Source organism: Lepidochelys kempii, chromosome 2 (assembly GCF_965140285.1).
Source record: "Lepidochelys kempii isolate rLepKem1 chromosome 2, rLepKem1.hap1, whole genome shotgun sequence".
Classification (NCBI taxonomy): Eukaryota; Metazoa; Chordata; order Testudines; family Cheloniidae; genus Lepidochelys; species Lepidochelys kempii.
Genome location: NC_136381.1, coordinates 82,919,964 through 82,947,520, shown reverse-complemented (window position 1 = coordinate 82,947,520; position 27,557 = coordinate 82,919,964). Strand labels below are relative to the sequence as shown.

Below are 27,557 nucleotides of genomic sequence, written 5' to 3'. Positions count from 1 at the left end.
GATTTCTTTTCATGGGAGATTAGGGATGGAGACAACCCACCCCTGAACAGCCTTTCTGTCTTGAGGGGTGGGATGGGTGAAGGGACACACCCTCACATTGTATGGAGGAGACTAACAAGCTCCTCTGGGCCAGTTCGAAACTAATGAGATGCACCTGCAAGGCTTGTTCAGCCTAGAGGGAGAGGATCTTAAAAGGGGGGAATTTACCCCAGGAAGGGGCGGTGAACAGGAAGAAGGCTGCCGCACCCAGTGACTGCTGGTAACAGAGGTAGTCCAGCTGAGGAGGAGACAGCTGTGTCAACCAGATCCTCCTCTATTGCAAGGGAAAGGGAAGAGGAGTAGTAAACCCCCTTCCCGCAGGCAGGTGCTCTCAGAGAGCTCCCGAAGGGCCGCCAACTGAGGGAGAAAAGAAGGGTAAACAGTGGAAAGTGGGACCTGGGGTCCTCTTCCCCCCCTCCCACTTTAAAATCTCAGTATTTAGTTAACTGATTGTTTCTAACTGTTCAGAGTTTATTTTTGAGTTTTAAATTGTACATTTAGGGCCAAATTCTTTCTCAGTTTTTACTCAGCCTTTACTCAGGCAGAACTCTTAATGAAGGCAGTGGGAATTTGCCTGAGTATATAGGAACATAAGAATGGCCATACTGAGTCAGACGAATGGTCTGTCTAGCCCAGTGTCCTGACTTCCAACAGTAGCCTGTACCAGACTCTTCACAGTGCAATTATCAAGTGATCCATCCCTTCTTGTCTAGTCCCAGCTTCTGGAAGTGAGAGGTTTAGGGATAACATCCCCTTGCTACAAGTTCCACAGGTTGACTGTGTGTTGTGTGAAAAAGTACTTCCTTATGTTTGTTTTTAAGATTGCTGCCTATTAATTTCATTGGGTGACCACTGGTTCTTGTGTTATGTAAAGGAATAAATAACACTTTTTCTCTACACTATTCATGATTTTATAGATCTCTATCATATCTCTTATTGGTAAGCTCTTTTCCAAGATGAACAGTCCCAGTCTTTTTAATCTGTCTTCATAAGGAAGCTGTACCACCCCCTAATAATTTTTGTTGCTCTTCTCTGTACCTTTTCCAATTATTATATTTTTTTTTGAGATGGGGTGACTAGAACTGCACGCAGTATTCCAGATGTGGGCATACCATGGATTTATATAGTGGCATTATGATTTTTTCTGTCTTATTATATATCCCTTTCCTAATGGTTGCTAATAGTGTGTTTGCTTTTTTGACTGCCACCACACATAGAACAGGTTTTTTCGAGAACTATGCATGATGACTCCAGGATCTTTCTTGAGTGGTAACAGCTAATTTAGACCCCATAGTTTTGTATGTATAGTTGAGATTGTTTTCCAATGTGCATTACTTTGCACTGATCAACATTGAATTTAATCTGCTGTTTTCTTGCCCGGACACCCAGTTTTGTGAGATCCCTTTTTTAACACTTTGCAGTCAGCTTTGGACTTAACTCAACTGGATCAGCCTCGTCCACCTGCTTGTTAACTCCCTCAAAGAATTCTAATAGATTGGTGAGGCATGATTTTCCTTTACATAAGCTATGTTGACCCTTCCCCAACACATCATATTCATGTGTATTTGATAATTCTGTTCTTTACTATAGTTTCAGCTAATTTGCCTGGTGTTAAAGTTAGGATAATTGGCCAGTATTGCCTCGGGAGCCTTCTTTAAAAATCAGCATTACATTAGCTATCCTCCAGTCATCTGGTAGACAGACTTATTTAAGTGATAGTGTTGCATACCACAATTAATAAATTTGCAATTTCATATTTGAGTTCCTTCTGAACTCTTGGGTGAACACCATCTGGTCCTGGTGACTTATTACTGTTCAGGTTATCAATTTGTTCCCAAGCCTCCTCTGACACTTCAATCTGGAACAGTTCTGAGATTTGTCACCTAAAAAGAATGGCTCAGGTGTGGGAATCTCCCTCACATCCTCTGCAGTGAATACTGATACAAAGAATTCATTTAGTAAAGACTGAATAAAACCTGAGAGGCCAGTCTGCCCCACTTACGTACGTTGTGTAATGCCTTACTCCACAAGTAGCTGCATGGAAATCAATAACATAAGCATGGCAGAATTGGCACTCAACATTTGGCCCAAAATATCTTCAAATTGTTACTTAAAATACAAAGATGTTAGTTGTATATTGCTTAAAATAAACAAACTATTACTATATATTATCTTTTTAAATGGTTTTATTTTTGTTTTTTTAAATAATTTTCTCCCAGGCACATCTTTGAGCCAAGTTTTCCATCCATCCGCACTGGTTTTTGTAATAGGAAAACAGACAGAGCCATAACTAAAATGTTACTACAAGGTAAAATTTGGTAGTAGTACGTTAAGAGTTTAAATTATTCAGGACTAGCGAAGTGTATATAAAAGTGCATAGAATATACCCACTAACTATTTTTAAGTTTAGGACTGTACCTGCTCTTTGGCAGATGTGAACATTGACACATGCTTAGAGAAAACATTTCTCTAAATGATATAATTCCAGGCCCCAAAGTTTTCGTAGCTAGCTTTGACGCAACTCCTTCCTTAAGGTTTCCATGTACATCCATGACTAAGCTGCCTTAAAATCAGGACTTCTGCTCCACCTCTTGATTGAGGGTCTTTGGTCTCTCACTCAACCTTTCATTCCAGTCCATTTCCATAAACAAGTGGCCAGTCTGATGCTGTCATGGTCACACAACTGAGAAGGTAGAAACTATGATGGTTTGACTTTTCAGGTAAGTTCTCACTAATTGGCTTGCCACCCAGTAAATGAGAATTGTTTCAATGTCGGCACAGCAGAGCAGTAGATGTCATTCAATGGGGCCTGAGCACAGCAGTCTCAGCAGCGTATGGTTGCTCCACATGTGTTGGCATGTTCAAGGAACTGTATGTGGCAAGAGAAGGTTAGAACTACATGCATTGCTTCCCTTAATGGTTGCAATTCAGGCATTGAGGTTAGGCACTGAGGTTTCACTGAGTTGCAGCCTTGTAAAGCTTCAAATCACTACATGCAATGAAAAAATGGCCACTACCCTGCTGAGAGTATCTTGTATGTAACCAAATTTTGATCTGAAAAGTAGATTCTGTGGTGGTGATGTACACCAGTTTCACCATAAATCTAGGATTTATTCTGTTTGATGTACATCTATTTGATGATGTAAACCAGAGTATTTTGAAGGCTGCTGTTCAATGTAAAATAATTTAAATTTTGATGCTTTTTTTTTTTTTTTTACTAGATTTGGATATTGCCACCTTCCAAATTTATCAGCCACAGCTTACAGTTGCCAGAAAGCTTTTGTCCCAGGTATGTGCTATAGCAGACAGTGGCAATCAAAGCCTGGATCTGGGCCACTTCAGCAAAGTAGACTTCATCGTTATAGTCCCTCGTTCAGAGGTTCTGGTGCAGCAGACCCTTCAACGGATTCGACAATCAGGTAATGGGATGGGGAGGAAAGCAGTGTATTAAATCAAACCTGGGTATGTATGTATCCCTGTTATATAGTGCTAGAGTAAACTGTTAAAAAAAATTATTCTGGAGGTCCCAGCTTTGTTCAGTTATTTAGTGTCACATGTAAGTTCTAAAGATTGGGCCAACTGCATTTACTGTGTAGGTGGCAATAGGCATTGCCATATTTACCTAAAGACTGAAAGAGCTATGACCTGAGCTATAACATCTAGCAGTTGAAATGAGAGAACTGGGATGAACAAATGGCTTTTCATTTTTTCCCCACAATAGTATATTCATAGGAACACAGGCATTGCCATACTAAGTCAAGTAGTGGTCTCTCTACTCCAGTGTCCTGTGTCTGGCAATTGCCAATAGCCGATGTTTCAGAGAAAGGTGCAAGAAACCCCTTAGTGGATAATTAATGGAATAACCTGCCTATTGAAGTTTCTTCCTCCCCCTATCCGTTAGTGGTTGGCTTATGCTCTGAAGCATGAGGGTTTATATCGTTTTTAAAAATTGTCATATTTAGTATAACTATGGATTATTTATATAAATGGCTAATAATTTTTTAATCTTATTAAGCTCTCGGCCTCTGTCTTGTTGCAATGAGTTCCATGGGATAATTATGCATTCTGTTAAAAAAAAAAAAAAGTTTTTATCAATTTTAAACATGTTGTCTTTTAATTAATTTGATATTTCCTTGCTCTTGCTCTCATATAATGAAAAGGTAAAGAGGGATTTCCAATGCAACTTCTCTATACATTTTTTTATATGCCTACCACAGAATCATCGAAATATGTAGGACTGGAAAGGACCTTGAGGGGTCATCTAGTCCAGTTCCCCCCCCACGCTGAGGCTGGATCAAGTATACCTAGATCATCCCTGACAGGTGTTTGTCTAACCTGTTCTTAAAAACCTCCAGTGATGGGGATTTCACAATATCCCTTGGTAACTTATTCCAGTACTTAACCATCCGTATGGTTAGAGTTTTTCCTAATATCTAACCTAAATCTCCCTTGCTACAGATTAAGCCCATTACTTCTTGTCCTACCTTCAGGGGACATGGAGAACAATTGATCATAGTCCTGTTTATAACAGCCCTTGTTTTCAAGTTGTTGTCGTCCTCTCCTTTTCTCAGGACTAAACATGACCAATTTTTTTAACCTTTCCTCACAGGTCAAATTTTCTAAACCTTTTTTCATTTTTGTTGCTCTCCTCTGGACTCTTTTCAGTATGTCCATATCTTCCTTAAAGTGTGGTGCCCCAAAACACTGTAACTGAGGCCTTACCGGTGCCGAGTAAAGTGGGAGGTTACCTTCTGTGTCTTACATACAGCACTGCTGTTAATACACCCCAGAATACTTTGCTTTTTTTGCCACTGCATCATATTGTTGCCTCCTATTAAATCTGTGATACATTGTAACGTCTAGATCCTTTTCTACAGTGCTACAGCCTAACCATTTCCCATTTTGTAGTAGTGCATTTGATTTTTCCTTCAAGCATAACACTTTGCATTTGTCTTTTGAATTTCATCTTGTGGATTTCAGATCAATTCTCCAATTTATCAAGGTCATTTTGAATTCTAATCCTGTCCTCCAAAGTGCTCTAGCAACCTCTCCCAGCTTGGTGTCATCTCCAGAATGTATAAGCACGCTCTCCGTTCCATTGTCCAGGTCGTTAATGAAAATATTGACTAGTACCAGACCCAGCACAGAGCCTTGTGGGAACCCTCTGGATATGTCCTCCCAGTTTGACAGCGAATCATGAGAACTACTGTTTTTTTTTTAACTAGTTGTGCACCCACTTTATAGAATTTCATCTAGACCACATTTCCCTAGTTTGCTTATGAGACTATCATGTGGAACTGTGTCATGCGTTCCTGAAATCAAGTCTTCTCGTTTATTTTCCCCATAAAAACTAAAACAGTCGCAGTCTTTTCAGTAAGAAAAGGAGTACTTGTGGCATCTTAGAGACTAACCAATTTATTTGAGCATGAGCTTTCGTGAGCTACAGCTCACTTCATCGGATGCGTACTGTGGAAACTGCAGCAGACTTTATATACACACAGAGAATATGAAAAAATACCTCCTCCCACCCCACAGTGTCGCTGGACAGTGGGGTGGGAGGAGGTATTTTTTCATATTCTCTGTGTGTATATAAAGTCTGCTGCAGTTTCCACGGTATGCATCCGATGAAGTGAGCTGTAGCTCACGAAAGCTCATGCTCAAATAAATTGGTTAGTCTCTAAGGTGCCACAAGTACTCCTTTTCTTTTTGCAAATACAGACTAACACGGCTGTTACTCTGAAACCAGTCTTTTCAGTGACTCCTGATAAAGAAAGCCTCCTATACATCTAGTGTATTTGGTTGTCCATCTCTGAATCCCTTCTCTTTCTGCTTTGATATTATTTTTGACATAAGGTGACAACAACTTAACACATTATTTGAAAAGAGGGTGCCTCATTGATTTATATAATGGCATTATTATTTTCTCTTCCATTCCTCATACAGTCTAACACTATGTTTCCTATTTTGCTGCTCCTGTGTACTGAGAAGAGGTTCTCTCTCAGCTGTTCTTTATGCTCAGGTTGAATATAATAATTTCCAAGACAGCTTACAGGGATTACAGGCAAGCTGCTACTGTACTTCCTTCCCATTGGAGTAGGCTGGAGGAATATGGCAGTAATTTTAGTTTTGTTTGAGGGGAATAGAAAAGATTGACCCAATATTGGGAAGAGGCATATGTAAACTTATGAATTTTTGAAGGGGATTCGCAAGTATTTTTTCCTCAGGTATCCATCTAGTGGGAAGAATGTATTAGCCAAGTACAGGGAAACTAAACTTATTGTCATTGAGTCTGACCCAACTCAATGCCATATTGAAGATTCTTATATAGATCTAAATTATTTTTTTCTAGTAATGTTATGAGTCTCCAGTCTGCTTATAAATCCATCCCCTTGGAGGAAATCTAGAAGTGAGGAAATAATTTTCACCCACCACGGTGAAAGTAAATCTATCCCAGTAATGCCAAAGTGTCAGTGTAGACACCGCGCTTGGTTTTGTCACAGTAAATGGTCTCCAGGAGGTGTCTCACAATGCCCATCCTGACCACTCTGATCAGCAGTTCAAACTCCACTGCCCTGCAGCCAGGTAAACAAGCATCAGGTGGACGACCCTTCCCCTTCCCCCTTTAAAGCCCTGGGACTTTTTGAAATTCCACTTCCTGTTTGCTCAGCGTGGAGCACTCACATCGCATCTTCCCAGCTAACCATGGCGGCTCCATGCAACAAACACTCTCCCTCTTGGACCACTGTGAAGCAGTTGGATCTGCCGAGTATATGGGGAGACTAGGCTGTCCAGTCCTAGCTTTGCTCCAGTTATAGGAACTTCGATACCTACTGGCAGATTTCCCTTGGGTTTTATGAGAAGGGCTACGAATGGGACACGGTGCAGTGCTGAGCGAAGATAAAGGAGCAGAGGCAGGCATACCAGAAGGCAAGAGAGGCAAACCATGGCTCTGGTGCTGTGCCCAAGAGCTGCTGCTTCTCTCAGGAGCTGGATGCCATCCTTTGCAGTGATCCCACCTGCACCACCAGGGACACTTTGGAGGGGCTGGAGGCAGCGGACAGTGGACCTAACCCCGAGGACAAAGTTGTGGATGAGGAGGTGGAGTTGGAGGATGTTGTGGAACCCGTGAAAGGGTCGTGTGGTGTGGCAAGTCAGGAACTCTTTTCCACTCCGGAGGGGTCTAGTCCATCCCAGCACTCCATGTCCGGTGAGCATAACGCAGGAGAGGAGACCCCTGGTAAGTGATCTTTTTGGGTTGATGCTGCTTCGTTATAGGATGTACAGCTGTCCTTTGCTCTGTATACTGTAGAAGTGGGTGAAGGGAGAGAAATGTATAACACTAGCTGTGTTTCAGTGTGCTTCACATTCCTCTGCTGCCCTACTTAGCTGCACAGAACAGGGTGTTGATGCACACCGAAATTTCACGGGACTCCTCCAGAGAAATCTTTAGAAAACTTTCCTGGAAGCACTCAGAAACTTGTGCAGGGACCAAAGCGGCACACAGGCGAGCAGCATAGGGACCAGGTCTGAAGCTGCATGCATGCAGGCGATGCACCCTTTCATCCTTGCTGACCCTCAGGAGTGAGATGGCTTCAATGACCGCTGTCTGTGGAAAATGGTGGTAGAATTTACAATATTGTCCTGTCGCCTTCACTGATCCTCTGAAAACATCACCTATATCCTTTGCCCCATCTTGAACACCCACCCCTCACCTGGGCCGAACTCCCCATGTTTAGGGTGTTCACTGAGATGTGTGCATGCCAAGGGACAGTGAGAAAGTGATTAGTATGTTAAGAGGTGTATTTTACTATAATGATTCAATGCTGTGCATGAACTAACAATCATGCTTCTATGTATTGTTTCTTGTGTTACTGTAGATGTGGCCTTCAGGGGAACCCCCTACAAACCGGAGAAGTGCCTCTACCAGATGAGAAAGCGACCAAGGCAGAGCAAGGAGGACATGTTCCGAGAGATGATCCAATCCTCCTGAGTCAGAAAAAAGAGAACACAGGGAGTTAAGACAAATGGAAAGGTGGGACAGAAAGGACAGTGTGGAGCACATTCTGAAGGCTCAGGAGCAGATGATAAAAGTGATGGAGGAGCAAACAGAGATGTTGAAGTCCCTAATCACACTGCAGGCAGAACAAATGCATGCTTGCCCCCTCTTGCAGCCAATAAAGAACTGTTTCCCATGTCCTCCCCAAACGCCTCCCGCACATTCCTTGTAACTTCCTGGAAATCTCGGTATCCCATTCACTCCACCCCTTAGGACAGCTTCCAAAACGATAGCTGGATTTACGCACAGCTATGACAGCCTGCCCTGCCCAATCCTGTTATCTCCCTGCTTCAACTCTTTTATGTTTGTTAACTGGTGTTTAATAAAAACAAACTCTCTGAAAGATAACCAATCTTTATTTGTGTCCTACACGTAGTGATTGCTGCTGGTAGTAAAACATACGTGCATTTTAATAATTCGCTTACTACAAATCACACTCTGGAATCATCACAAGTTTTAGGCAAAATAAGATAACAGAAATTTATGAAGAAATTTATGCAGATTGCTTTATAGAAATACGCATTACTGGAGCTCATTATCAAAATGTTGCCTCAACGCCTCCCTGATTTGAATTGCCCCCTATTATGCCCCTTTAATAGCTCTGGTATCTGGCTGTACAAAATCAGCAACCAGGCGATCTTCCTCAGTGCTCCACCCTGGGGAAACTTTTCATTCATAGCCTTACAAAGATTTTGGAGCATGCAACAGGCTACTATGACAATGGGAATGTTTTCTTCATTCAGATTTTTTAATCTGCCAAACGCACAATTCACAGTCATTCTGCACCTTCTCAGCCTATGTTTGAAGTGCTCCTTGCTGCTGTCCCTTTACCCGCTTCTACAGTATACAGCACAAAGGACAGCTGTATATCCTATAATGAAGCAGCATCAACTCAAAAAGATCACTTACCAGGGGTCTCCTCTCCTGCATCATGCTGACCGGATATGTAGTGCTGGGGTGGGCTAGACCCCTCCGGAGTGGAAAAGAGTTCCTGACTCACCACAAGACTGCATGACCCTTTCGTGGGCTCCACAATGTCCTCCAACTCCACCTCCTCATCCACAACTTTGTCCTCGGGGTTAGGTCCACTGTCCGCAGCCTCCAGCCTCTCTGAAGTGTCCTTTGTGGTGGATATAGGATCACCACCGAGGATGGCGTCCAGCTCCTGATAAAAGTGGCAGCTCTTGGGCGCAGCACCGGAGTGATGGTTTGCCTCTCTTGCCTTCTAGTACGTCTGCTTCAGCTCTTTTATCTTTGCTCAGCATTGCACCATGTCCTGTTTGTAGCTCTTCTCACAAAACCCATGGGAAATCTGCCAGTAGGTCAATATGACTTTCCCACAAAAAGCTCTATGCCTCTCGTCAAGGTGGTTTTATATTGTCGGCAAAACAGGAGAGTTTTGTTGGCAAAAGTAGCACTGTAGTGTGTACATATCTCCACTCTTCTGTTGACAAAAGGCAACTTTTTTGACAAAACTTTGTAGTGTAGACAAGGCCTTATTTGTAGATAAAGGCAAAGGAATTTTCCTTTTTTTCTTTTTGGAAGGTGTTCTTGTTGACTTGGGCCTAGAAGAGAATGGGACAGCCTATCAAAGAGCTGAGAAATATGTAGTACGGCTAGATAATGAGATCCAAACTAAGTTTGAAGTTTTTATGAGACGGGTGAAGCAGAATCCATACACCTTGTTTGTGCTGGTTCACGACAATGCCCACATTGATTTAACAAGGTAAGTGCTTCACCATAACAAGGCAAAATTTATTCTACTATATATTATTACTCAGGATTTTTAATAAATCAAAATTATGATCTCAGCCTGATGTCTCCTTGTGCCCCAGGCATTTAAAAATTCATAACAGAAGTCATCATCTTTGTCCGTCCTAGATATTTCTTAAAACTATAATTCAGATTCATTTTAAGATTTACGGTGAGGTCAACTTTAGACTTTTCAATCCCTAGCAAGAATGCTCCTAGGGTTCCCTCTTTCATCCTTCTCCCTTTCCTCTGCATAGCCATTCTCATCCAACTTCTCATGTCTTTCCCAGTCCCATTTCTTTCCCATCTGTAACTGAGCAGAGTAGAAGAGAAAATGATAATCTTCCTTCCTCCGATCCCACCTGTAGCCACAAACCAGTACTCTAGAACAAAGGAAAGGGCAAGGTTTTTTTTTCCCCCCTACCGAATGAGATCATCAGGGAGGAAACTGGTCTCCATTCTTCTACCTGTACATCACTGCACAAACAAACCACTTACTGTAATGCCCGGTGGCCACGGCACGTTTAGGGGGCAATCCAGAGCAGTAGTCCAGTGTGCATGGGTGGTCAGGTAGCCAGCAGGTCAATCTGTATTAGAAGAAGTGTGGGGCAATGGTCAGAGTTCTTGGACAGGTCAGCAGCTGGAAAATACAATCCAAGGGACTGGGTCAGTGTGCTGGGAAGGTGAGATCAGATGACGTGTTGAGGCAGCAGGGGAAGTGAAACAAGGCAAGGTGGTCTGGTGAGCAACCAGTTGGCACTAGTCTATTGCTCAGACAGCTTCGTCTTCCTTTGTATAGTCCAGGTACACAATGAGAGTGCTGCCTGTCCATCCAATCAGAGGTTTGGGATGTGACTCCTGTAGGCCTCTGGTATGAAGGCTGTTGGTCGTGGGAGCCTGTTTAGGGCATCGCTGTGGTATAGCAGCTAAGGCTGCTGCTTAAGGACCTAGTGAGCCTGGGTTCAATACCAAGGTCCTGACATACCCAAACCTTCCCCGTGTTAGCAAGCACAATAGTTTACTGTGATCTTCCCAGTTAGTCAGGTTGTTTAAGCCTGAGTATTTTTGTTTTGTTTTTATTTGAGTAGTACAGAAAAAATAACTATTTGCTACAGAGAGATAACGAGAGTCATTTGTTTTCTCTTCCTTTAAATACAACCGTGGTTACTTACATTCGAAATAGTGATAAAGCATCATGAGCATGGAAGGTAAGTGTCAATGTTTAATCTGAGTGGCACAAAACACAGAGACTTTCTCTCCATGTGAAGTCCCATCATCACACGTCTTTTGGAAAATGAAGGCTATACATTATACTGCCTTGCTCCATGCAAGAATCAGCAAAAATTCTTACTTACGTAAAGACAGAGATAATTTGACCCATGAGACCAAAATATATTCCTCCTTGTTTCACTGCTCAAGTATTCAGGTACCGTTTGTATGGTTTTGGGACACATTTGGACTGTCGAATTTTAGTAAACAAAATGCATTCTTGTTATTGTTTTCTCAAAACCAAATTAGTATTATGGTTTTATTGTGGTGCCAAATATGGAATTCTCCTGTATCCTGTAGGTTTATTGAGACAAGTGAGTGTTATGTCCACCTACCAGCAAGTGGAGACAGGAAATCAAACAAATGTTATGCCCTCAAAGTCCCCTATATAAGGACTGCTTCTGGTTGAGCAATCCAGTTAATTTTTGTGCCTGCTCCCTCATCTCTCCCCTCTCCCCATTCATGTAACAGCCCAGTCCAGCTGATACGCTTTCTTCTCTTTTTAGCTTGTTTTAAACTTTTTTCTATGTTCTGATCCTTTAAATTGGCAGGCTGATTTAGTTGCTTCCCAGTGTGGGACTTCGCTCCATTATTTCTCCCACACTCTTGGACTTCTCTATGCAAAGCACCTTGTTGGTTTTACCATCTCTTGTTCCTTTTCAGAAAGTCTGATGACCTGGGGCTTTTGATTCTCTGTAAATCTAGAGATTTTAATGTTACCAGTTGAATCTGAAGGCGACAATAAAGCCTTTCTGTGTGTTTTTATTTCCACAGTGCCATCTCAAGTTCTCTATCACATGGTGAACCCAGTCATGGACTGGCTGATAGAGTTATTAACTGCAGAGAAGTCACTGAAGCTTTCAATCTCCTGGTCCTTCAAGTCAGCTCTTTCCCCTATGCCCTGCAAACACAGCAGTCCAGAATAAGCTCTAGCAACGAGGTACATTGGATACAATTTGACAATATGGTGAGTGTGTAACTGTTCAGCTGAGAGCTGTAGTGTACTCTTATATTTGCCACATTCTAGAATGCGCAACCCAGATGTATAAACAGAAACCGGTGGAGAAATCTCTTTTCCACACTGGAAATTGTTGACTACCTGAAGTTACAGTGGAATCCCAGCCCTTTTCTCCTTGGGACCATTGGAGGCTGAGGTGGCACTGACATTTAGACTTAGAAATAGCACGTTTTCCTTTGACCGGATAAAGCTTTGTCTATTACAGGGATGAGCAAACTCCGAGTTTGAAATTTGTTGAACCTCCTGAACTAATTTTAGGTATAAAAAGAATGAATATTTTGATGAGCCTTATACACTATAGGTGTACTGCACTGTACCCTTTTATTATTATTCTGAATCCATGTACATAATGACAAATTCCCATACATTAATTACACTGTACCTGCATTGCACGAGAAATAACTGCAGTGCATTTACATCAGTAAGTGCTCCATGTATACTCATTACATAATTCTGTCACTTGAAAAACACCAATATTACAGACCTATATAAGCTAAGAATATGTATTTCTTAGGCCAGGTCGTATATTGGTATAAATACATCACTTAGGGGTGTGAGAAAACCAACCTAAACCTCAGTGTAGACAGTACTATGTCAATGGGAGAGCTCCTGTCTACATAGCTATCGCCTCTCCGGGAGGTGGATTGACTATGCTGACTGGAGGAGCTTTCCTGGCAGTGTTGTTGTGTCTTCGTAAAGCCCTAGAGTGGTGCAGCTGCACTGGTGCATCTGTAGCACTGTACGTGAAGGCAAGCCCTTAGTTATTAGACCTGAATATCAGTAGGCCAATGATAGAGTGAGTTTAAAGCAAACTGATTTTGCCCATAACCAGTCTATAGTCTTGGTACTATGGTGCTAGCACTTACTATTAATGTCATCCTAGTATCCTGCCCTTGTATGCAGGCAATCACCATAATGCTAGTAACTAATGCTTATATCAGGGAGACTTCCTGACATTAGCTCTACTGGGAGGAACTGCATCCAGAATTAAAACTAAAAGCACCTTAAGGGGGGTGGGGGAAATACAAAAGACAGCAGCCCATGATTAAGCTTGTTTTGTAATAGGTAAATCATCCCATATCCCATAGGAACACAGGAATTTCCATACAGGATCAGGCCCAGGCCCCATCTAGTCCATTATCCTGTCTCTAACACTGGCCAGCACCAGATCCTTCAGAGAAGGTGTAAGAACTCCCCCAGTAGATATAGGTGGGATAACCTTCCCCCTCATTTCGTCTTATCCTGACCTCTAATAAATACTGGCTTAAGCCCTGTTCATGAGGGTTAATGTCACCTCCAAAATTTGTATTAGCATTAATTATGATAATTCTGAATATTCTTTTAATCCATAATATTAAATCCCAAGTGTTTGCTGCTAAGACTAGGAATAATGTGCTGGAAAAATTTGTGTGTGTGTGTCTCTCTCTCTCTCTCTCTAACAAACTTAATCAAATGTTAAATTAGCAGCAAATATTTAACATCTTGTTTTCAATGGAAGAAGTCATTACTCGGAAGAATGAAAATCAAAGATATTTTCTCAGGAAAAATACTTTGTTTCATAATACAGGAGAAATGTAAATTGTCTTTAACTTTCATTATGTTTGTGGTATCTTTGTTTGGAACAGGAGGAAATGGGCAGTGAGGAGAAGTTGTATTTTGGCTTGAATGAATACAGCAAATCTCTACAATGGGGAATCACAAGTCCTCTGCTGAGATGTGATGAAAACTTTGAAAAAATGGTGAACACACTCTTAGAAAGGTAAATAATAAGAGTTTTGAATTGTTCCTAACCATGATCCAAGGTTACATGCCATATAATAAATGGACAGAGACAATGTCACAGTGTAACTACAAAAAGAACGAGGAGTACTTGTGGTACCTTAGAGACTAACAAATTTATTTGGGCATAAGCTTTTGTGGGCTAAAGCCCACTTCATCAGATGCATGCAGTGGAAAATACAGTAGGAAGATGGATAGGTGGGCTATTATCAGCAGGAGAAAAAAAACTTCTGTAATGATAATCAGGATGGCCCATTTCAAACAGTTGACAAGAAGGTGTGAGTAATGGTAGGGGAAAAATTAGCAACTACCAACACTACAAAAAGAAGGAATCTGTGTGGACCCCTCCTAAAGGTCGAAACAACAGACTGGACTTCTACATAGAGTGCTTCTGCTGACATGCACGGGCTGAAATTGTGGAAAAGCAGCATCACTTGCCCCATAACCTCAGCCGTGCAGATCACAATGCCATCCACGGCCTCAGGAACAACTCTGACATCATAATCAAAAAGGCTGACAAAGGAGGTGCTGTCGTCATCATGAATAGGTTGGAATATGAACAAGAGGCTGCTAGAGAGCTCTCCAACACCACTTTCTACAAGCCATTACCCTCTGATCCCACTGAGAGTTACCAAAAGAAACTACAGCATTTGCTCAAGAAACTCCCTGAAAAAGCACAGGAACAAATCTGCACAGACACACCCCTAGAACTCCAACCAGGGGTATTTTATCTGTTACCCAAGATCCATGGAAATCCTGGATGCCCCATCATCTCAGGCATTGGCATCCTGACAGCAGGATTGTCTGGCTGTGTAGACTCTCTCCTCAGGCCCTACACTACCAGCACTCCTACCTATCTTCGAGACACCACTGACTTCCTGAGGAAACTACAATTCATCAGTGGCGTTCCAGAAAACACCATCCCGGCCACTATGGATGTAGAAGCCCTCTACACCAACATTCCACACAAAGATGGACTACAAGCCATCAGGAACAGTGTCCCCAATAATGTCACGGCAAACCTGGTGGCTGAACTTTGTGACTTTGTCCTCACCCACAACTATTTCACATTTGGGGACAATATATACAAGTCAGCGGCACTGCTATGGGTACCCGCATGGCCCCACAGTATGCTGACATTTTTATGGCTGACTTAGAACAACGCTTCCTTAGCTCTTGTCTCCTAATGCCCCTACTTTACTTGCACTACATTGGTGGCATCTTCATCATCTGGACCCATGGAAAAGAAGCCCTTGAGGAATTCCACCATGATTTCAACAATTTCCATCCCACCATCAACCTCAGCTTAGACCAATCCACACAAGTGGTCCATTTCCTGGACACTACAGTGCTAATAAGCGATGGTCACATAAACACCACCCTATACCGGAAACCTGCTGACTGCTATACTTACCTAGATGCCTCCAGCTTCCATCCAGGATACAACACATGATCCATTGTCTACAGCCAAGCTCTAAGATACAACTGCATTTGCTCCAATCCCTCAGACAGAGACGAACACCTACAAGATCTCTATCAAGCATTCTTAAAACTACAATACACACCTGCTGAAGTGAAAAAACAGATTGACAGAGCCAGAAGAGTACCCAGAAGTCACCTACAACAGGACAGGCCCAACAAAGAAAGTAACAGAACGCCACTAGCCGTCGCCTTCAGCCCCCAACTAAAACCTCTCCAACGCATCATCAAGGATGTACAACCTATCACAGATCTTGGGAGACAGGCCAGTCCTCGCTTACAGCGAGCCCCCCAGCTTGAAGCAAATACCAGCAACCACACAACAAAAACACTAATCCAGGAACCTATCCTTGCAACAAAGCCCATTGCCAACTCTGTCCCCATATCTATTGAAGGAACACCATCATAGGGCTGAATCACATCTGCCACACCATAAGAGGTTCATTCACCTGCACATCTACCAATGTGATATATGTCGTCATGTGCCAGCAATGCTTCTCTGCCATGTACATTGGCCAAACCAGACACTCTCTACGCAAAAGAATAAAAGGACACAAATCAGACGTCAAGAATTATAACATTCAAAAACCAGTCGGAGGACACTTCAACCTTCCTGGTCACTCAATTACAGACCTAAATGTCGCAATTCTCCAACAAAAAAACTTCAAAAACAGACTCCAACAAGAAACTGCAGAATTGGAATTGGAATTAATTTGTAAACTGGATACCATTAAATTAGGCTTGAATAAAGACTGGGAGTGGATGGGTCATTACACAAAGTAAAAACTATTTCCCCATGCTAATTTTTCCCCTACTGTTACTCATACCTTCTTCCAACTGTTGGAAATGGGCCATCCTGATTATCACTACAAAAGTTTTTTTTTTCCTGTTGATAATAACCCATCTTAACTGATTAGTCTCGTTAGAGTTGGTATGGTAACACCAATTTTTTCGTGTGTGTGTGTGTGTATATATATTTTCCTACTGTATTTTCCACTGCATGCATCTGATGAAGTGGGCTTTAGCCCACGAAAGCTTATGCCCAAATAAATTTGTTAGTCTCTAAGGTGCCACAGGTATTCCTCGTTCTTTTTGCTGATACAGACTAACATGGCTACCACTCCTGGTTGTCAGGAAATGGTTAGGTAGCATTCTGAACAAACACTTTAATTTGTTAACTGGGTATCTTTTAAGTGCCATATATTAAAAACTGGCTGCCTCACTTTTGCCTCTTGCCTCAAAAATTTACAGATGCAAATGTGAGTGCAATTTAGCTGGCCAATATTGAAAATTTGGTCCAAACATGTACTACTTATAGTTGGCATTCAGTTACTCTGTCATAAATGGAATCGGATCAATATGCAACACTAGGTATTTGGTAGAAGGGTCAACGTTCACACAGATATTTTCTTCATATTTTTCAATTTTATCTAGTGTAATCCTCTAGGAAGTTAGAATAATGGATCCTGCTTAAAGTTAGCATTGTCTCACAACTCTTACATGTGCACAACCTGGAATAAACCAAATGTAGATGTTACAACTTTTTTGGCATTTCAGTTACAGAGTTCCAAAAATGCACCAGTCTATTTAGGCTTAAACATGGTGCTTTTGGAATTTGGACAGCCCCTTGATACTGGAATTCCAGGGGTTTGTTCCATTTTTTAATTTCATAATGAATTTAATGATGATGTAAGGTGTCAGATTGATAGCCTTACAAACTGAAGTCCTCTGCTTATCCAAGTAATCAATACGGCATAAGCAGTGGCGGTCCAGGCTTGCCCATTCTGTTTTACCATTTTGCCTTAGTCCTGACCTAGAAGGCTGAGTGGGTAATTCATTTTCTATGCTGTGGCTTCTCTGCAGAGAGTGAAAAGAAGTTTGCCAGATGTGGACACCATCCACTAGCAAATGAACTGAGAATTTCAACAAATTTCATGTGGGTCACAGAACAGCCTCTTTACAGTGACAACTTTTGGTGTGTGCTGACCAGGACCTGACTATAACTCACAATGGCTCCATATCCCCTTATAGACAGCAAAGCAATCCAGTTCCACAGAGTCGAGGCTGGATGTGTTGTCACATATAGACAAGAAAAGCTAATCACAGGAAATAAGGCAGTACTATCATTTTCAACACTGCTGATCTCATCCATGCAGCATGCTGTCTGTATATGTTGTCATTTGTGATTGTTCAAACCAACTTTTACTCCTATTATATTTCCATGTTTATTAAATATAGTAGTAGATTGTTAAAATGACTAGACATAGGATGGTTTTCACTTAGTTCCGTAGGTTTTCACTTTTTCTTAGTATTTGGTCCTACTTGTTTGGATTTATAGTCACTGAATTTAGCTCCAACATGAGAAAAAGACTGTTACCGTCTTGCTTGAAAGCCAAACTCTTAGTTTGCCCGTGGCTGAGATCCAACAAAGTGTGCTCCTGCACTAGCACATAGGCAAGTCTAGTCTTTTCATGAATTGGATGAGTGGTGTAAGTTTATATCTGCCCCACCCCACCCCAAAACTCCCTTCTTCTACAAAACTTGATAAAAGGGGGGGAAAAAAGTGGACAATTAAGTGAGACTGGATCATCAGCCTGTGCTATATGTGTTTGTACTGATATTAACAGTGTTTGAATTAGACTGTACCTTCTTCCATAGTTGTACGTGCCATGTATGCCTATAAAAATAATATGATGCACTTATAGCTCATAATTGTTAATAGAGGTTGAGGATTTCTGTATTTATGTACTACACATAAAATGAGCTCCTTTTTCTTGCCATCCAGGCCTGCTTGTGTCTGAGGTGACTTTCGTGTAATGATTTTATTGAACATATTTATTGACCAACATATAACTGTAATCCTTTGAAGGTACCCCAGGCTGCACAGCATGGTGATTCGCTGCTACCTTCTTATTCAGCAGTATTCTGAAGCTCTGATGGCTCTCACAACCATGGCCTCCCTCAGAGACCACAGCACCCCTGAGACACTCAGCATAATGGATGACCTCATCACTGCACCAGGAAAGAATAGGAATGGTTGCGGCCATATGCTTATCATTAGAGTTCCCTCCGTGCAGTTAGCAATGCTGGCGAGAGAGAGGTTACAAGAAGTGAGAGACAAATTAGGTCTGCAGTATCGTTTTGAGATCCTTCTTGGGAACCCAGCTTCAGAATTTACTGTTGCTAAGCACTTTGTGACACGATTAAAGGTTAGTAGGAATTAAATGTTTCTGTGCAAGACTGTAACTTGTGTAAATGATGTTGTAGCCCTGTAAGGGACTAATTTTTAATCCCATCTCACCACTTAATATCTTCTCCCACCCTCTCCCACATAGTTTGTTGAATTTTTATCCCACTTCCGCTACTATGACAGCTGGTCCTACAGGACCCGTGGGATCCCAGTCCCACTGCAGGGCTCTAGTAAAAATCTTGTGTGTACCTACACATTTATGGACATATGTGTTAGATCTTACATGGAAAAGGGGCATATTTAGTATAGTTCTTTCTGTGTGGGTGTAGTCTACTTTCGGTCATCATAACCATTTTAAGGTGCAGGAAAAAATACTAAGTTGTTGTTGGTCCTAGAAGTAAAAGATAGCATGTTATCTAACTTTTCCAAGTTGAATAACAAACAGTATGAAACAATCTTCATTAAAAACCAGATTGGTTACTTCCTTGACTCTCTGAGAGCCAAGCTTAAATCCCACCAAATGAACTAATTCTGTTCTGTCCATTTATCTGTCAACAACTCTGTCCTTACAACCATTGTCTACCCTGCCTATAGCTGGTAAAGTATTCTGATAGACATAGAATTAATTCTTTTCTCAGTCCATTGCATGGCAAAGGCCGCCTCTTTGCAACTTGATGTGCACTACACGAAAAACATTGGTTAGGACCTTGATTTCTTTAGCTAGTATGTATTTGTAAGTGCATGACACTGTTTAGCTACTCCGTATTTACAAGTGCATGATGCTAGTAGCAAAGTCTATCTCCCACACTGACTTTACCACCCATATTGAAACTACTGGAGAGTGACTACCTTTTATAGAATTGTAGATATTAAAGTGGAAAGGAATTTCCTGGGTTATCTGGTCCAAGTCCCTGCTTTAAGCTCAAAGGTTCTTCTTCTGACTTGTTTTACTTTGCAAGACATTCAGTGATATACAGCCATATACAATTGGATCCTAAGGGCGACATTTGCCATTCTAGCCAAGTTGCTCTTGGCACAGGAAGAGAAACTGGGAGTAAAGGTGGCTTTAAACACTGAGATTGCTTTAACCTAGGCCTGGCTGCAACAGCCTCCTTGAAGGACTGTTCCGGAGAAAAAATTAGCAGAAGTGCAGTTCATGCTGGTTGCAACCCTAACCTTTCACAATACATTCCCAGAAGCTGCAATGGGGACAATGTAAAGCTGCTTCAGTAGCTCAGTGCCACCCAGGGAACACCCTTATGCCAGGAGTATTTCCTAGAGGCTGGTTCCACCCCTTTAAAACCCTGTAATAGCGATCCTACACAACCTGTGTCATGCGAATTCTCCATTGGCCTGTTGCCATTTGTAGCCCCTGTGTGCCACAGCAGCGCATGGGCCTCAGTAGGAATCAAGATCAAAACTGCTAATGTGGCAGCTGATGCTTAAGGGAATCCTTGTAGTTGTATTAAACTGAGTGGAGAACCACAGTCAAGTGGAGAACGAAAAGACCAGGCTTGAGAACCTCCAAATGACTTTCTCACTCCTCTCCCACATGGTGGAAGACGAAATGTTTTTGGAAGCCAACAAAACTTCAGGGCCTCAAATTTGTTTTCTTATTTCATGTCAGGTGCTTGGAAAAACCCAATACCAGCGCTGAAACGTGCATGCGGGCAGTAAACATGCACTCCCTCCCTTTGCTTCCAAATCACGAATTCTAATTCATTCCAAACTTTAAGGATATGTCTACACAGCAAAGACAAACCTGGTGCTGGCCCATCCTAGCTGACTCAGGCTTATGGGGTTTGGGCTGTGGAGTTGTTTCATTGCTGTGCAGACTTCCAGGCCTGGGCTGGAGCCCAAGCTCTGGGACCTTCCCTCTTCACAGGGTCCTAGAGCCGGGGCTCCAGCCTGAACCCAGACATCTACAGGGCAATGAAACAGCCTCACAGCCCAAGTCAGCTGGCATGGGCCAGTCTCAGGTGTCTAGTTGCTATGTAGACATATCCTATCCTGGCTGGGGATATAAGAAATGGAGGGTGTTTCCCTGTCTCTCCCACGTGTATAAATGCAGAGCTCCGGAGCACATCCCATTCACAGCCAAGCGTTGCTGCCCCTCCCCCACTTTCCTCCTACACTAATTTGTCCATTGTTGCAACTGATGTAAAATCAAACACATATGAGTCTTTTAGCCATTTTGATATCACAGTCTCTTCAAATGGAGCATCACTTGTCCCCTTCTCCTTTACATCTTGGTGTATCTTTCATGTGCCTTCTTCAGTATCTGTTTTCCCATTTTCTGTTTTTCTATATTTAATATCATTATTTTATACCTTTTCTTTCTAATACCATTCTTCTTTCTCTTCAGTTCACTTGTTCTTTGCTGACTTTTCCTCTCTCCAACTTCATTTTGTTTCTCTCTTCATATTTGGTACTTTGCTCTTAAAATTTTCATACGGAGAAAAGGGAAGGATTAATAAACGAAAAGAAGCAGTTACCTTCTCTTTCCTCCCTTTGTCCTCCACTCTGATGGTTGTCTCTATTCCCCCCACTCCCACCAGACTCTGGCTTCCCTGGTGTTTGTGCAGTGGGGGGAGGCAAGAAAAGGGAGAACAGAGATTGGAGAAAGTTCCCTAGGGTATGTATATCCGTGCTTTCACAATATCTCACTCATTTCTGTTGGGGGGGGGGAAGGGGTAGGGAGAGGATCCTGTCTCTTGGGAGGCCTCAGGTCACAGTGGAGACTAGTGCTTTCTTTACTCCATCCTTGAGGAGAACTGTATGTGCAGGGGTTAAGGTGGGTCACCTTCCTGGCATCAGCATAAGTGCTGTCTCACACCACTCATCTTCCCTCTGGTGGTGATCAGCTGTGCAGATATGTTGGATAACTAGCAAATGTAATGCCTAGTATTCCTAGGGCACGGCTCTGTGGATCTACCCTTCCCCTTTATGTTTTATACTTGGGGCAGCAAAATTGCGGTTCAAGTCTGTTTTAGTTTCCTCACTGTTCATTTTTTTCTTTATTTTGTGGTGGGGACAGCTGCTTGTGGGGCTGCCCCTAGTAAGAGCTGTCAGTTCTTCTTAGTGTGCTGATCCCTATGTGAATTCCCCTGTGGGGAAACATGCGCACATGCACCTGAGACTGGAAATTTTTTCAGCAGTGTCCACTGATCCATGCCTGCGCCATTTGCCTCCTCCTGTTCTGATCTGAGGGCATATGGGGCAGTCTGGTGCAGAGCGACCCCCTCTCCAGTTCCTTCATACCACTGCGTGATCTGAGATGGAAATTCTCCAGTGTTCTTGAAGATTCTTCTTCTCTTTCAACTTGTAAATATCGTTTTAGATCATTGGGTGTGGCAGCTTATTTCCGTTTTCAGTCTTCCTCTACCCATAAAACTAGTTACTAACAGGGGATTTCTACCAAGAGACGCTGTCAGCAACAAAGGGCCTGATCAACCTCCTGCAGTTGCTAGGAGTGTGCACAAACACTGAAAAGTCCACTTTGATGCCAGTCTAGTCCACAGATTTTATAGGAGTGACGGTGGACTCGAACACAACCAAGGCATTCCTCCCACAGGACACTTTCCAGGCTATCAAACAACTTGCTGCACAACTCAGACAGAGCTCTCAGATGCAGATCTGCTCCTCTCATCTTCCTGGGTCACGTGGTGTCATGTACTTATGTAACCCCATTCGCGAGACTGCATCTTCACTGTCTACAGGTCTGGCTTCCCTCAGTCTACTCACCCAGAACTAGAGCATATTTCAGTAACAATCATATAGTAAAATGTCAAATAGCTCCATGTGCAATGTTGATACAGGACAATGATATTCAGAAGATTGAGTTTCAAATGATACCTCACAAGGCATGCTATATACAAACTATATCATAACCATATAAAAGTGGTGAACGTGGGGCACAGGGTGTGACAGAGTCCCATTCTCTCCAACTTTACTACAGAAGGCTCTCATCATAGATGCCTCCATGTTTGGATGGGGTGCACACCTGGGTGAACACTTGAGGCAAGGGATATGGTCAGAAAAGAAACCAAAATGAACATAAACCAGCTCAAACTGAGAGCAGTCCGGGCGGCTTCCAGACAGTTTCTCCCCTTCATACATTCTCGCCACAGTATTCTATATAACCAAACAGGGAGGAGCAATCCACCCCTCTCTGTGTAGAAGATGTAAAACTCTGGAACTGGTGTATTAAACATAAGATAACTCTGTCACATTCTGGGAGTACACAGTGCCCCAAGGGAGAGCTTCAAAAGGTGCTTCTCTCAAGAGCTTCATAACTCAGCGATACAGACAGTATTCCATCGTTGGTGTCCCACAAGAACACAATGTGTGAACTACTGCTCTAGGAGGGCCTTGAGTCTGAACTCCATGGGAGATGTGCTTCTGTTTTCCTGATTAGGCAATCAATGTACACCTTTCCACCATCCCCTTATTACTTGAAGTCCTGAGGAAAATCTGGCAGGACAAGGCATGTATGATACAGATCGCTCCCAAGTGGCCCAGGTACTGTTGGTTTCCGAGTCTCCTCAGTTGTCGGCTCATCCAAACATCACCTTCCAGATCTTCCCAGACCTTTTGACACAGCACAAAGGCAGAATCAGTCAATTCAGTCCAGGCTTATTATAGCTGTCAGCCTATTTGGATGGGCATCAAGTCTCGAGAGTGCATGTTGGAGAGATATCTTGGCTATTCTCAACAATAGTAGAAAGGAGTCTACTAGAAAACGTTGTGCAGTCAAGTGGAAATGATTTTTTATCTGGGCTCATAATCACCACCCTTTTCCAGCAGAATCAGACATATTTGGTATCCTGGACTACTTTCTATCCCTGAAGACCACAGGACTCTCAATACATGTTTTCTTGTCAGCTATCAACCCTGATTGATAACTGCTCCATTTTTGCCCATCCTGTAATGATCCACTTTCACAAAGGCTTCCTTCAGACATTTCCATCTGTAAGCAAAACCAACTCCAATGTGGGACCTTTAATTTTGTTTTATCAGTGCTTACAAAAGCTCTCTTTGAACCATTGGCAACCTGCTTACTATGCCATCTCTCCATAAAAGTTTGTCTTTTAGTGGAGAACTAGGAGCTCTTATGGCAGATCAACCATACATGGTCTTACACAAAGATAGCATCACATTGAGACTGCATCCTAAATTTATACTCAGAGCCATTTTGGACATTCTCCTCACTCAAACCATTAACTTACCTACCTTCTTTCTAAAACTACACACTTCTAATTAAGACAGATGTCTGCAGAGCAGTGGCTTTCTGTCTGCATAGAGCAAAATCATTCAGATAATTACTGAGGTTATTTGTTAGCAGAATGGATGAGAATAGTAGCGGTATCATCCCAAAAGCTCTCTAAATGGATCTCTGGATGCATCTTGCTGTGCTGCGAGATTGCAGCCAATACTAGACCACCACAAGGTGTGCAAGCTGTCTGGGCTCTGGTGGAGTGAGCTCTAATAGCCTCATTGAAAGATGTTCCTGTTGGCAAAATCTGCAAAACTGTTGCATGGAACTTGATGCATACCTTTTCCAGATGTTATGCCATAGTTCAGGCCTCGGCAGCGGACGCTTGTCTGGGTACCGCTCTAATTGTCTGTTTCCAACTTGTGCTCGCACTGACTTCCATATTCATCAGCAACCACACAACAGAACCACTAACCCAGGAACCTATCCTTGCAACAAAGCCCATTGCCAACTGTGTCTACATATCTATTCAGGGGACACCAACATAGGGCCTAATCACATCAGCCACACTATCAGAGGCTCGTTCACCTGCACATCTACCAATGTGATATATGCCATCATGTGTCAGCAATGGCCCTCTGCCATGTACATTGGTCAAACTGGACAGTCTCTACGTAAAAGAATAAATGGACACAAATCAGACGTCAAGAATTATAACATTAAAAAACCAGTCAGAGGACACTTCAGTCTCTTTGGTTACTCGATTACAGACCTAAAAGTGGCAACTCTTCAACAAAAAAACAGACTCCAATGAGAGACTGCTGAATTGGAATTAATTTGCAAACTGGATACAATTAACTTAGGCTTGAATAAAAACTGGGAGAGAATGGGTCATTACACAAAGTAAAACCATTTCCCCATGTTTATTCTCCCCCTCCCCCCACTGTTCCTCAGACATTCTTGTCAACTGCTGGAAATGGCCCACCTTGATTATCACTACAAAAGGTTTTCTCCCCTCCTCCCCAACCCTCCGCCCCCCTCCCCCCGGCTCTCCTGCTGATAATAGCTCACCTTACCGGATCACTCTAGTTACAGTGTGTATGGTAACACCCATTGTTTCATGTTCTCTGTGTATATAAACACTGAATGCATTCGATGAAGTGAGCTGTAGCTTACGAAAGCTTATGCTCAAATAAATTTGTTAGTCTCTAAGGTGCCACAAGTACCTTTTCTTTTTGCAGATATAGACTAACACGGCTGCTACTCTGAAACCTAACAATAGATACTGTTCATCAGACACCCAGAGTAAAACCCATACAGGGACCAGCGCTTGAAGAAGAATGTTATTGAAGAAGGATGTTATTTACCTGTTCTGTAACCAGAGTTCTTTGAGATTGTGGTCCTTATCTGTATTGCACTACCTGCCCTCCTTCCCCTCTGCTTGAGATCATGACTTGATTTGCGGTAGGAACTGGAGAGGTGATTGGTTCATGTTGTTCTTTATGCCCTCAAATCAGAACATGAAGAGGTGAGTGGCGCAGGTGTGGACCAATGAACACTGCTGAAAACTGATCTCAGGCACATGGTGCACATGTGTACCCAGAGTGGAATATAGATAGGGACCATGCATCTTGAAGATCTCTGGTTACAGAACAGTTAAGTAACCTCCCCTTTTTCTTATCTTTTTTTGGATGAATGAGAGAGCAGCTTTGGGATATTGAGTTTCCTCTTTTAAGAACTATGAGTGAAATCCTGGCTTCATCAAAATCAATATGAGCTTTGCCATTGACTTCAATGGGACCAGGAAGGACCAATTTGTGGAGTATCTTTTAGTGGCACCAGCTTGGAGTTAACTCTGTCCTTCCCCTAAGCATCAAGGTACCAGTGCTTAGCAGCGCAGCACAGGATTGGCAATAGCTGTGTGCTGATGATCTGGTGCTACTCTAGTTACTACTTATATGACTTTTCAGTCCTAGCCTCAGTGACTTGGTCTGCTCTTTGATTCCTCACCTTGGAAGGAAACAAAACAAACAAAGCCCAAAGACATAAACCCACTGGATTTGATCTTGTCGGTGAGGTTTTTGATCCAGATGGTGTTGCTTTCCTTCCTCTGGTCCCAGTTTTTCCAGTGTTCTTTCCTGCACTTTCTCAGAAACCTCCAAAGTTGGTTATGTGCTACAGGGTAAATACATCACCTTGCTCTGTACATCTTTGAATCCTGCTGAATAGGACAGTACATTTCTGCCATTGAACCTGCTAACTGAGCTAATACAGAGAGGTGGGTAAGTAGTCAGAACAATTTGTATTGTTCCCAAAAATATGGTGCACAGAGGGTGCCAAAAGCAGCAGGCTGATGGGATAGGGAAAGTAAATAGAACTAGAGTAGAAGAGATGTGCTACTCCTAACCCTGAGGGGAAAAACATTAATCATAGGTTTTACACAGTGGAAAATTTTAAAAAGCAGGACACCATACTGAGTCATTGATCTACTATAGAGTGTTTCCTTTTTAAGCCTGTTCTTTTTGCCTGAGAAGAAATTACTCATAATACATGACATTTGTGAAGGAAGAGAGAGAGCAAATATCATATACAGAAGGAGAATAGAGAAAAGCTGGGTGGAAAATGTCATTGAAAAGTTCCTCCTTGCTATACAGAACATCCTCCTTGTTCCACAGAGCTTGCGTATAACTAGGTGCCCTCTTAAGATACATCTATGTAAATTAATATCAGCCTTGCAGATTTCTGCCAGCCCCCTAGTTCCAGGAGTAGAATCCTTTTTTTTATGAGCAATTACAATATTACTGGTTTGATTTTTGTTTTTTGGGTTTTTTTAATCGTATTCCTGGTTCAGTCAGCAAAGCAGATTTTGTGCCTCAGCTGGTAAATTTCCATGAAGATTTGCAAGGCCAAGTTATAAATATCTCATTCAGAGTTGATTCTTCATCCATCATTAAGAAGATGCAGGAAACGCTTTAATAATATTCTGCAGTATTAATAAGTATTGATTCCAAAGCATCAAGGCTTAATTTTCATTTGTCCTTCCACAGTGAGAAAGACCTTCATCTTTAAAATCATCCAGAAAAGAACATTTTGAGTCTCCAGCTAGTGTTTATGAAGAGAAGACACACTGGTGCAGAGGTTCCTAGCTGATAACCTTGTCTGACTGACCAGTGATCTAACTGATCTAAGTTATCAATTTTCTCAAATGGTACCCATAGCATATTGGCAATAGGAGCTAGATTTTAGCCTTCACTTTTGCACTTAAATGTTATACTGTGATTTCAGCATTTGCAGAGGCAGAATAGTTCTTTTTCTCTTCCCGTTAAAGCAGTTGCCTTTGACTTGTAATAAATAATAGATGCTGAAATTAGTATGCCTTGTATATGTTTTTCTTTTTATTTTAATACAGCGATTTCATCCTTTATATATCAGTGCACCTTATACCAAGATGGCTCTGTACATGAGCAAACAGCATCACTTGTGGAAATACAGCTTGAGAACTAATATCTGTAAACTTCTGTTGTAGAACCTTAAAAAAACCCTTCTGTTGTAGAACCTTCTTTGGTGGTGACACAGTGGATTTTCTCCACCTCTCTCTATAAACAATAACTAGTTACTATCCAGACAATATACACCCACTAGATTATAAAAACTTTATGCTAGGTTTTACTTTTGGCCTGGCTTCCATTTAAACCGTTGCTTTAAAGTTGTAAAGCCTATATGGCCACATCTGGCCTCCATTCTCAAGAGGTTCAGGGCA

At 42.2% G+C, this 27,557-nt stretch overlaps 1 protein-coding gene across 4 annotated transcripts in view; it reads left to right on the top strand.

Moving 5' to 3' along the window:
* Nucleotides 1–27,557, top strand: part of GREB1L (GREB1 like retinoic acid receptor coactivator) — a 221,783-nt gene that overhangs the window by 159,968 nt on the left and 34,258 nt on the right. For 3 of the 4 annotated variants that reach the window (XM_073331425.2, XM_073331423.2, XM_073331424.2), the window contains 6 exons: nt 3,261–3,458; nt 4,257–4,361; nt 9,641–9,821; nt 11,891–12,083; nt 13,760–13,893; nt 18,262–18,601. In XM_073331425.2, the coding sequence (XP_073187526.2) occupies nt 3,261–3,458; nt 4,257–4,361; nt 9,641–9,821; nt 11,891–12,083; nt 13,760–13,893; nt 18,262–18,601 (1,151 nt within the window). The remainder of the gene's footprint in view (nt 1–3,260; nt 3,459–4,256; nt 4,362–9,640; nt 9,822–11,890; nt 12,084–13,759; nt 13,894–18,261; nt 18,602–27,557) is intronic. The other variant, XM_073331426.2, reaches the window with a different exon arrangement.